The sequence below is a fragment of the Chiloscyllium punctatum genome, chromosome 24 (assembly GCF_047496795.1).
Source record: "Chiloscyllium punctatum isolate Juve2018m chromosome 24, sChiPun1.3, whole genome shotgun sequence".
Classification (NCBI taxonomy): Eukaryota; Metazoa; Chordata; class Chondrichthyes; order Orectolobiformes; family Hemiscylliidae; genus Chiloscyllium; species Chiloscyllium punctatum.
The window spans coordinates 83,131,863-83,142,998 of record NC_092762.1 but is presented as its reverse complement, the minus strand read 5'-3'; the positions used below and the strand labels follow the sequence as shown (position 1 = coordinate 83,142,998).

The 11,136-nt window shown below is 43.4% G+C and overlaps 1 protein-coding gene across 2 annotated transcripts in view; it reads right to left on the bottom strand.

The window, feature by feature from the left end:
* Nucleotides 1-1,116: 1,116 nt before the first annotated feature.
* The window catches only part of slc5a5 (solute carrier family 5 member 5), a 49,794-nt gene continuing 39,774 nt past the window's right edge, over nt 1,117-11,136 (bottom strand). For both annotated transcript variants that reach the window (XM_072594326.1, XM_072594327.1), the window contains exons 12-15: nt 6,370-6,575; nt 5,676-5,779; nt 4,989-5,089; nt 1,117-3,291 (exon numbers count right to left, since the gene is read on the bottom strand). In XM_072594326.1, the coding sequence (XP_072450427.1) occupies nt 3,088-3,291; nt 4,989-5,089; nt 5,676-5,779; nt 6,370-6,575 (615 nt within the window). In that variant the 3' untranslated portion in view covers nt 1,117-3,087. The remainder of the gene's footprint in view (nt 3,292-4,988; nt 5,090-5,675; nt 5,780-6,369; nt 6,576-11,136) is intronic.

The window sequence follows — 11,136 nt, the reverse complement described above, 5'->3', positions numbered from 1 at the left end:
ATCTATCTTTTACCATCCACTCTACAATAATGGTCTGATTGAAAAAACCTGATTAAGATTTACAAAAAAAATTATATTTCAAAACCATTCAGCTTTGTTGATTGTCCTTGGTAGCTTTTCCTCTGTAGATTCCCTCCAGGTCAGCCTCGATATTCTGCTGCACAAACTTCTCATAGACAGATATCTTTCAGAGAACTCTTCAGCTAGCAGTGTATATTTTGTTGGTGTCCTTAGCAGTTCTCCTCATAACTGATCAAAATGGTTTTGAGATTATCAAAATACTGAATTCAAAGTTGATTGGAGTTTGGTATCTGGGGCATAATTTAAACTGATTGGCTGAATTTGAATTTGTGTTTGTATCATGGCAACACAACTCCAGCTATTTGTTTCGATCAAGTGTTACATTGTTAACTTGTTCAGGACACTCTTTGCTTTCAGTCAGTCCTTGTTATCTTCCTCTCTCTCTTGAAGATACAATACACACCAACACCTTCATATCATTCTTTTCATATTAAATGGTATGACTTTAATTTGGCAACATCTATTTGGTGTCACAACAGTTGAACTTTCCTTCGCTCTCTCAGATGAAGGTGTCTGCTGGTATCCTCTGAGTAAGACCAGCTTCGAAACATAAGTGCTTGTCCTACCTTCTCAATACAGTCTTCCAGCTTTGGAATAGCATATGAATTATTTTTTGTAATTGCACTGATTTTGCAATAGTCCACCCACAATCATTGGGACCATCTGGCTTTGGCACCATTGCTATGGGTCAGCTCCAGTCACTGCAACTCTCTGATTATATCATATTTGAGCATGTGTGCAATATCTTTTTGAACCTGTGCCAATTTTAGAGGGCTGTCTTTTTTGTATGTTTTTAAAACATTTTTTCTTTTTTTTCACCCAGGAAAACAAGCACAAAAAACAATAAAGAAAACCAAACATCAAATGTCTTCCCAGACAACCGGAAGGAAAATAATTCATCTCCTCAACAGAAAGCAACAATATCAGTACACACTGGCTGTATCATAGAATTCCTACAGTGTGGAAACAGGCCCTTCTGCCCAACAACTCCACACTGACCCTCCGAAGAGAAACCCACCCAAACCCATCCCCCTACCCTACTATGCTACATTTGCCCACAGTAATGTACCTAACCTACACATGCATTAACATTAGCATGGCCAATCCATCTAACTTGTATATCTTTGGACTGTGGGAAGAAAGCTGAAAATGTGTTGCTGGAAAAGTGCAGCAGGTCAGGCAGCATCCAAGGAGCAGGAGAATTGATGTTTCGGGCATGAGCCCTTCTTCAGGAATGGGAAGAAACCAGAGCACCCAGAGGAAACCCACACAAACACGGAGAGAATGTGCAAACTCCACACAGTCGCCCAAGTGTGGAATCGAACCTGGGTCTCTGGCGCTGTGAGGCAGCAGTGCTAACCACTGAGCCACCGTACCACCCCTGTACAGCCAGCCAGCTCGGAGTCAGTCCTAAGAATGAGGAGATTCTAACCTAATATTTTTTTTTCCATTTTGTTTTTTTTTATTCCCCCAATGATTACCTAACAACGGTAGTGCTTATTTCCTTTCCCCCAGCACCCATGTTATATGTGTGTAGATGTGAGACACTGAAAAACAATAAGTGCATGAATCTTTATTCAAATTTCCACCACCAGGAAGAAAGGAAACACCCGAGTGGCCAGTGACAAGCAGTGCCCTGCACAAAAGGCAATGCTGTGTGATCAAACAGTGAAGGGGGTGGGCAGGGATTAAATCAAAATAGAGTCAGAGGGGGAAATAAAACACTCCACACCTCGCGGTGCCCACCTCTCCCTGAAAATCATGGACATAACAGAGGGCTAAGTCTATAAGGATATGGCTCAATTGGAACAGCATTTCCTGCATCTCCATCATTCATAATCAGATTAGTACTTCCGAGCTTATTCCCAACTATATCCCCATATGTTTATTCTAGAACTTGCAGGTTATTTTGATTTTCAGCTGAAAGGTAATTCAATAACTTATCCCATTGTTTAAAAAAACTTCTTCACTGTCCAACTTAATTTGAGAAATCTCCAATTTAGTATCATCTGAAATTGGTTCTTCACCCTATGTAGTAGCTGTAAAATATGACATGTCATCCAAATATGTAGTCTCGGAACTCTGACTTACCAAGGTTTCCTTGATTAATTTTAGTGATTCTCTCACCTCATGTCCAAAACCTAATTCAAATAGATTCAAATTTGTAGATTCATTAGGTGCATCCCTAATTTCAAAAGTACAATTTGAATCCCTTTATCCCAGTCCTCATGACCATAAGCCTTCAACATGGTCTTTAAAATTTGATGCCACCATTCTAACGTTTCCTGCGATTTTGGATGGCATGCTGTGGACTTGAAATGTTTTGTTCCTAAACTATCAATAATTCACTTGAACAATTTTGATGTAAATTCTGACCTTTGATCCAATTGTACTTCTGTCTCATAAAAAAATTGGAGTAACTCCTCTATAATCATTTTAACTGTGATATTGTATAATGGAATGACCTCTGGAAATCTCACAGACACATCCATTATCATTAACAAAGACAGATTCCCACTTTTTGGTTTAGCTAGGAGCCCTATGAAATCAATTAAGTTTCTTGTAAAAGGTTCCTCAAATGCAAGAATGGGTATTAAAGGTGCTGGTTTTACTGCTGCCTGAGGGTTTCCAAATATCTCTCATGTACGAGAGGTCGGGCAAAATTCAACCTCATCTTTATGCAGTCCAGGCCAATCAAAGTGTTTTTGTATTTTGGTTTGGCCTTTCCTTAGTCCCAAATGACCTCTGACTGGTAATTCATGTGCCACTTACAACAACTTCCTTCTGTAACCCATTGGTAATACAACTTGATGAACTTCTGCCCATTTCTCACCTGCCTGGAGAGTTAGAGGTAGTTTTGTTTGGTGGTCCAATCACAAGCCAGAACAGAATGGAGACCAGATTTACAAAGTGGAAGGATGTGTTATAAGTCTACAATCAGCAGGCGCTGTGAAGTTCACTGATAGCCATGGGTTGCATTGATCCCCAGTTTGGAGGAACACAGTCTCAAACATAGCTTTCTCTCAGAGGAGGTAAATAACTTTCAACCACAATCGAGGAGCTGCTTTGATCCAGCCTGACATTCCATTGAGTGGGGTCCACGTCCTGGACTGGTGATTGCTCGAGGTCTGGTTTGTCTCGGGCTGGAACAGTTGATGCCATTGAGTTTGTCTCTTTCAGAGCAGCCTTGCTGCTTTCCAAATCAGGAAGCTGTGGATACGGAAACAAGAGGAGTCACAGAGTCAAACAGCACGGAAACAGACCCTTCGGCCCAACACGTCCATGCTGACCAGGTTCCCTAAACTGAACTAGCCCCATTTGCCTGTGATTGACCCATATCTGACGTCATGATATCACTTCCACAATTAAGGAATGGGTGATGTAAGATAAGGGGGCAAAGCCAGAATGCCTTGCATCTTTATGACACCTTTCATGATCTCTGCACATCCCTGGCCAGCCCACTAATTACTGAAGGCTAGTCACTGCTGGAACACAAGGACAGGCAGCAACAATCTGTGTACAACAAGATCCCACTAACAGCACAGTGATAACAGCACAGTGGCTAATACTGCTGCTAATACAGTGGCTAATACTCTTAGTACCAGGGACCTGGGTTCGATTCAGTTTGGAGACCTGACCACTACAGGTACTTTACTGCCTTGAAGGCATCCAATGATCCAGAAATACAAGTTGTCTTTTTTGTTCAGTGAAGAAGACTACCACAGTGAGGTAGTGAGGTGGTCGCCATAACCGTGCACAGCTGTCCTCAGCCCCTGCCCCTGCACATCCATCCTCAGCAAGCCCTGACACCCTCTACAGCCCTGTCCCCAATACTCTCTGCTCTATGTTGCCTGTATACCTCCTAATGCCCCCAGCCGCCACACTCCCGTTTCTACACTCCTCCCCCCCCTACAATGCTTTGAGCTCAAAACCCCTCACCCCACACCCTCCACCCACGCATTGATGGTCCTACACCCTCCTTATAACTCCCCCGTGCCCTACCCTTATACTCTGTACCTCCACCCCCCCACCCCTGCCCCCACACTCTGTTACAGCTGAGCTCCCACTCCCCACACCAATCCTGCACACCCATCCTCATCCCGTTGTAAGCCCCACCTCCATACATCCTTCCCTCACACCTGCCCCTTCCTCAAAACCCCCCTCTATACATACCCACTACCCTAATGCCCTTCCACTCCTGTTGTAGGAAACACAGCAGCCATTTTGTGCACAAGAAAATCCCACAAATGTTTAGCGCACAATGTATATCCCACAGCCAATGACCAGTCGCTATCTCAGAATCCCTACAAATCAGATAGAGGCCATTCAGCCCATTGAGTCTGCACTGATCCTCCAAAGAGCATCCCACCCTATCCCCTGTACCCAGATCCCTTCCCTACATCCATCGCCATTAGACACCACAACCGTCCATCCTCACCCCCACAGCTCCTCACTTCTACAGCTGGCTTCTGTACCTTCACCCCAACCTCCCACACCCCACTGCTCTCAGGCTGACATACCATCCCCCTCCCCCACCCCAGGCCCACTGCCTCACGATTGCCCCACCTCCACTCCTTCTCCCTCCCCTCTTTATGTCAACCTGACATGTCCACTTCTTTACCCCTCAAACATCACTGTTGATAAACTGCTCCATGTCTCCAACCTTTTTCTGCTGAGGGTTGAATGGTGTATGGGTTAGATGGGCTGTGGGGGAGACAGGGGTGAGTGAAACACATCAACAATAAATACTTAACTCAATGATGTTTCCAAAGGCACATCAAGGGTTTTTTATAAAATGATGCTAAGTGATATAAGGGGATATTAGATGAGATGCCCAAGAGAACAGGGCAGATACACAGGGCCAATATTGCACTGTATCACATCAACGTGGTATTTGTTAAATTTACCTCCTTCTTGTTCAATTGTTCTGTCTCTTCAGAAACTGGTTTCTTTTTTGAAAGATCCCACCAGAGTAAACCAATGGCAATATCTTCTCTCTTAGTTGGCCCTAAGAAAAGAGAGAAGGAAAGACAATCTAGTGGCCACACCCTCTCGGTGAAAGGAAGTTGATGGCTTGTGGCGTTAACACCAGCCTATTAATTCCAAGACCCAAGTAATGTTCTGAAAGATATGGGTCTGAAGCCTGCCACAGCAGATGGCAGAATTTGAACTGAATAAAAATCTGGAATTAAGTATCCCATGGTGACCGTTAGACTATTGTTGGGAAATTCCTCATAGAGTTCACTCATGTCCTTCAGGGAAGGAAACTGCTGCCTTCACTTGGTCTGGCCTACATGTGACTCCAGACCCAAGGCAATGTGATAGACTCTGGGCAATTAGGGATGGGCAATAAATGCGGCCTAGCATCCCATGAATAAATAAACAAAAAAAAAGTCACACAATCTCCATTAGTTCCTTTTCCTGAGAAGGTGAACTCCCATTGAAGACTACCCCACTCACTTCTGAACTGTCCTTTTTCCAATTTTGTTTTAGTGTCTGGTAAAGATTTGGTAAAATGATACAACTGCCTTATGACCATCTGCCACACACCTTTCTGGCCAGGATTCAGCCTGATGTTCAGGACATTTCTTTACCTGATAAATAGCTGACTCCAATACCAACGATCACCGTTATTAATGTTCCCAGGAGACCATAGTAAAGGTAAGATAAGGCATAGAACTGATCCACAATGTTGGACCTGCAAACACAATTGGAGATGTCAATAACTTGACAGTGAACTGTGGTCTCCTGCCTCTTGCCTGAGCAGGGACTTTATTGACAAATAAAAAGGAACATTTCCACTGGTTAGGGATCCTCAAACTAGGGGCATAGTCTGAGAATTAAGGCCAGACCATTCAGGTGAGGTGTTAGGAAGCACTTCTGCGCACAAAGGGTGGGAAAGGCTTGGGACTCTCTTCCACAAATGTCTGTAGATGCTGAATCAGCTACTAATTTTGTATCTGAGCTGGAAAAATTTTGTTCAGCAAAAGTATGAAGGGACATGGGCCAAATGCGAGCATATGGAGTAAGGCCACCATCTGGTTGAATGGTGGAGAAGGCTTGAAGGGCTGAATGGCCTCCTTCTGTTCCTATATCTCTGCCACTGCTTCCGATTCTGGACCTGATTGAAAACGAAGGCCCAATTCTGAATTAGTTCTGAGGTAGTGAGAGAACTAGGAAGGAGGGTAAGATCCGAAGCTGTCAGCGCATGGCTGGGAACACGTCCCGAAGATGTGGGCGTTATGGAGAGATTCTTTGACTTTGTGATAGAACAGGGTTCGCTCTCACCTCTTCTTCAGTCCAGACAGCGGTGTCACCTTGTCAACAAACCAAGCACTGCCATTGACTGTAGCGTTGGCACTGTACACAAGATGACAGCTGCCTGTGTTGAATGGCAGGACCCCCATTATCTCAGGGGAGGGTGGGTACAGAATGCCCCCGATGGACACCCAGAGACAAATGGCAAATCCAGCTGCTAAGCCTGAAAATACACCCTGAAAGTAAAGAAAACACAGTGGAATATTTAATCCAAATGAACTTATTGCATTTGGGAAACCACTGAAAAAAAAGGTGGAGACCAGCAACTTATATTAGGAGAGCCTAAGGGCTGACAGATTAATTTGAATGAATGCTACAATGTAACACATCGCATAGAAACAGACCATTCAGTCCATCTAGTCCATATTCCCACAGTACATCATCTCAAACAATCTTCTATTCCGATCTCCCTCAGTCACAGATGGACCAAGTCACTGGCTATTAAAGGAAGTGTCAGACTGTACCCTGAACTGAGTTATTTGCCCATCTTGGCTACTGTTTTGCAGCTTTGACATTAGCCAGAGTGCCCTGTACCTCCCTGTGATTTGTTCGTCTACCGATTTTGGAGGAACCAGAATATCATCATCATGAAGACCGATCTTTCATTTACATGGAGCCTTTAATGTAAAATTAAACTGTACAGTGCAAAAACAGGCCATAAAGCTCAACCACCTAGCATCTCCTTCGATCTCATTCACGGTCATGTCTTTAAGTATTGTCCACTTAACACATACTAACATCGATTTGAGCAAAACATGAACTGAAGCTACTGCTGCCTTCACGTTGACAGGATTTAACCTCAGATTAAAACCTAAAGAAAGAGTTCACTGAACAGACAAACAAAGAACAAAACCAGGCCATTTGGCCCTTCGAGCCTGCTCCCCCATGTAATAAGACCGTGGCTGATTTGATTTTAATCTTAACTCTACATTCCTGCGAATCCCTGACAGTATTTCATCCCCTCGGTAATCAGGGATCTATTCACTTCCGTCTTAAAAATGTTTAAAGATCGTAAACTTTAGGAACAGAAGTAGGCCATTCAGCCCATCGAGTCTGTTCTGATATTCAGTGAGATGATCCTCAACTGGCTTTTCCCCATAACCCTTGATTCCCCTTACTGTCTGACTCAGCCTTGAATGTACTTAGTGATTGGTGAACTGGATTGGTTGTTACAATGATCAATGAGAATCACTGTTAGATAACGGGCCCAAAACTGTTCACATTATTCCAGCCATGGTCTGACTAGGTGCCTTGTATAGTTTCAGCAAAACCTCCCTGTTTTTACACCTAATTCTCTTTGAAATAAAGGCCAATACTCTATTTGCCTTCTCTATCATCCACTAATGTTGTGTGATTCATGGACAAGTACTCCTTAGTTCTGTAGCCTTCTGCAGTCTTTCACCTTTTAAATAAAATTCAATTCAGCTATTTTTCCTGTCAAGCTGGATGACCTCACATTTCCCCAAATTATATTCCATTGACTAAATTTTCACCCACTCGCTAAACCTGTTTATATCTGTCTTAAAACCCTTGTATTATCCTCACCACTTGTGTTCTCACTTATATTTGTGTCAAATTATGTGAAAGTTTGGGATCCACTGCCTTTTGAGGAAGAGAATAACAAAGACTGACAACTCTCTGAAAGAAATTATGTTTTCTCATCAATGTCTCGCATGGGAGATCCCTTATTTCTGAACTATGCACCTTAATTCTAGATTCTCCCACAAGAAGAAACATCCTTTCCATTTCAACCTGGTTAAATCCTCTCAGGATCTTATCTGTTTCAATTAAGTCACTTTTAAAGTCGAGAGAATACTGCCCGAGCCTGACCAAACTTCCCACAACAGGCAATCTACTCATTAATGCATTAAACTATGACCTACAGAGAAGATGGTAAAAGAGGGGGAGGTGTGGCATTGTTGATCAGGGACAATATTACAGTTGTAGAAAGGATGTTTGGAGACTTGTTAACTGAGATAGTATGGGCTGAGGTTAGAAACCGGAAAGGAGAAGTCACCATGCTGGGAGTTTTCTATAGGCCTCCGAATAGTCCCAGAGATGTAGAGGAAAGGATAGCAAAGATGATTCTCGATAGGAGTGAGAGAGGCAGGGTAGTTGTCATGGGGGACTTCAACTATCCAAATATTGACTGGGATCACTACAGTACGAGTACTATAGATGGGTCAGTTTTTGTCCAGTGTGTGCAGGAGGGCTTCCTGACACAGTATGTAGACAGGCCTACAAGGGGCGAAGCCACTTTAGATTTAGTACTGGGTAACGAGCCTGGCCAGGTGTTAGATTTGGAAGTAAGTGAGCACTTTGGAGACGGCGATTACAATTCTGTCAGGTTTACTTTAGGGATAGAAAGGGTTAGGTGTACTCCACCGAGCAGGAGTTACAGCTGGGGGAAGGGAAATTACGATGCAACTAGAAAAGATTTCGGAAGCGTAGAATGGAGAAGGAAACTGCAGGGGATGAGCACATTAAAAATGTGGAGCTTATTCAAGGAAATGCTCCTGTGTGTCCGAGATAAGTATATACCTGTCAGGCAGGGAGGAAGATATAGAACACATGAGCCGTGGTTTACTAAGGAAGTGGAATCCCTGGTCAAGAAGAAGAAGAAGGCTCATGTTAGGATAAAATGTGAAAACTCAGTTAGGGTGCTTGAGGGTTACAAGGAAGTCAGGAAAGACCTAAAAAGAGAGCTCAGAAGAGTCAGGAGGAGACATGAGAAGTTGTTGGCGGATAGGATCTGGGTTAACCCTAAGGCTTTCCATAGGTATGTCAGGAATAATAGAATGACGAGAGTTAAATTAGGGCCAATCAAGGATAATAGTGGGAAGTTGTGTGTGGAGTCAGAGGAGATAGGGGAAGCACTAAATAAATATTTTTCGACAGTGTTCACTATAGAAAATGAAAATGTTGGCGAGTAAGATACAGAGATACTTGCATCTAGACTAGAAGAGATTGAGGCTCACAAGGAAGAGGTATTAGAAATCCTGCAGAGTGTGAAAATAGACAAGTTCCCTGGGCCGGATGGGATCTATCCTCGGATCCTCTGGGAAGCAAGGGAAGAGATTGTCAAGCCTTTGGCATTGATCTTCAAATCATCATTGTCTACAGGAATAGTGCCTGAGGACTGGAGGATAGAAAATGTGGTTCCCTTGTTCAAAAAGGGTAGTAGAGACAACCCTCGTAATTACAGACCAGTGAGTCTCACGTCAGTTGTTGGTAAAGTGTTGGAAAAGGTTATAAGAGATAGGGTTTATAACCATCTAGAAAAGAATAATCTGATCAGGAATAGTCAGCATGGTTTTGTGAAGGGTAGGTCGTGCCTAATGAATCTTATTGAGTTTTTTGACAAAGTGACCAAACAGGTAGATGAGAGTAAACGGGTTATTGTGGTGTATATAGATTTCAGCAAGGTGTTCGATAAGGTTCCCCACAGTAGGCTATTATACAAAATGTGGAGGAATGGGATTGTGGGAGACATAGCAGTTTGGATCAGTAATTGGCTTGCTGAAAGAAAACAGAGGGTTGTAGTTGATGGAACATGTTCATCTTGGTGTCCAGTTACTAGCGGTGTACCGCAAGGGTCGGTGTTGGGTCTACTCAGAGAGTAGTAAGGGTATGGAATGCTTTGCCTGCAACCGGAATAGATTCGCCAAGTTTAAGTGCATTTAAGTCGTCATTGGACAGGCATATGGACGTACATGGTATAGTGTAGGTGGGATGGGCTTCAGATTAGTATGACAGGGCGGCGCAACATCGAGGGCCAACGGGCCTGTACTGCGCTGTAATGTTCTATGTCCTATGTGCTTTCAAAAGAATTCCTCCACACGAGCTTAATATGGCTGTTGTATAAGGGTTCTGAAAGAGTTAATGATGAAGTTGTGTTAAGCTCCACCCAACCTGATGATGTCACATGGTCATTACTTGCAGAACAGGGTGGCACGGTGGCTCAGTGGTTAGCATTGCTGCCTCACAGCACCAGGGTCCCAGGTTCGATTCCAGCCTCAGGCAACTATCTGTGTGGAGTTTGCACATTCTCCCCGTGTTTGTGTGGGTTTCCACCGGGTGCTCCAGTTTCCTCCCTCAATCCAAAGATGTGCAGGTTAGGTGAATTGGCCATGCTAAATTGTCCATAATATTAGGTGCATTAGTCAGACTGAAATGGGTCTGGATGGGTTACTGTTTGGAAGGTCGGTGTGGACTAGTTGTGCCGAAGGGCCTGCTTCCACACTGTAGGGAATCTAATCTAACCTAAAACAGATTTGTTGTGTTTGATATCCTGTTGAAGGCAGATACATCACTTCTGGTAACTGATGATCTTGAGGAATAATGTCAAACTGGTTAATGCAACTTGTACCAAATTTCTGTCATACAAAAAAAACTGCACCTGGTTATTTCAAACAAGTGCCTCTTCTTGTTAAGGTTCACCCTCTCATTCCTGACCACTAAAATTAGATAGGAACTGAGAGTCAACACAGAAAAGAGTATTAGCTGCACCAGATAATGGATGTTACATTTGTAGAAAACTGGATTGGTAACAGCACTCTACCTCAACAATCTAGCTGCACAATATGGTATGGTGAGCAGTGGCAGGGGCTCGAACTCAGGGTAGATGCCAATCCAATAAGATGGTGATCTAGTTGATGTATTTGAGATAATTAAGGGAGATAGAGGGGAACTCTTTCTTCTGTTGCCATGAATCACCCTAATGTTCTGCACCTTATG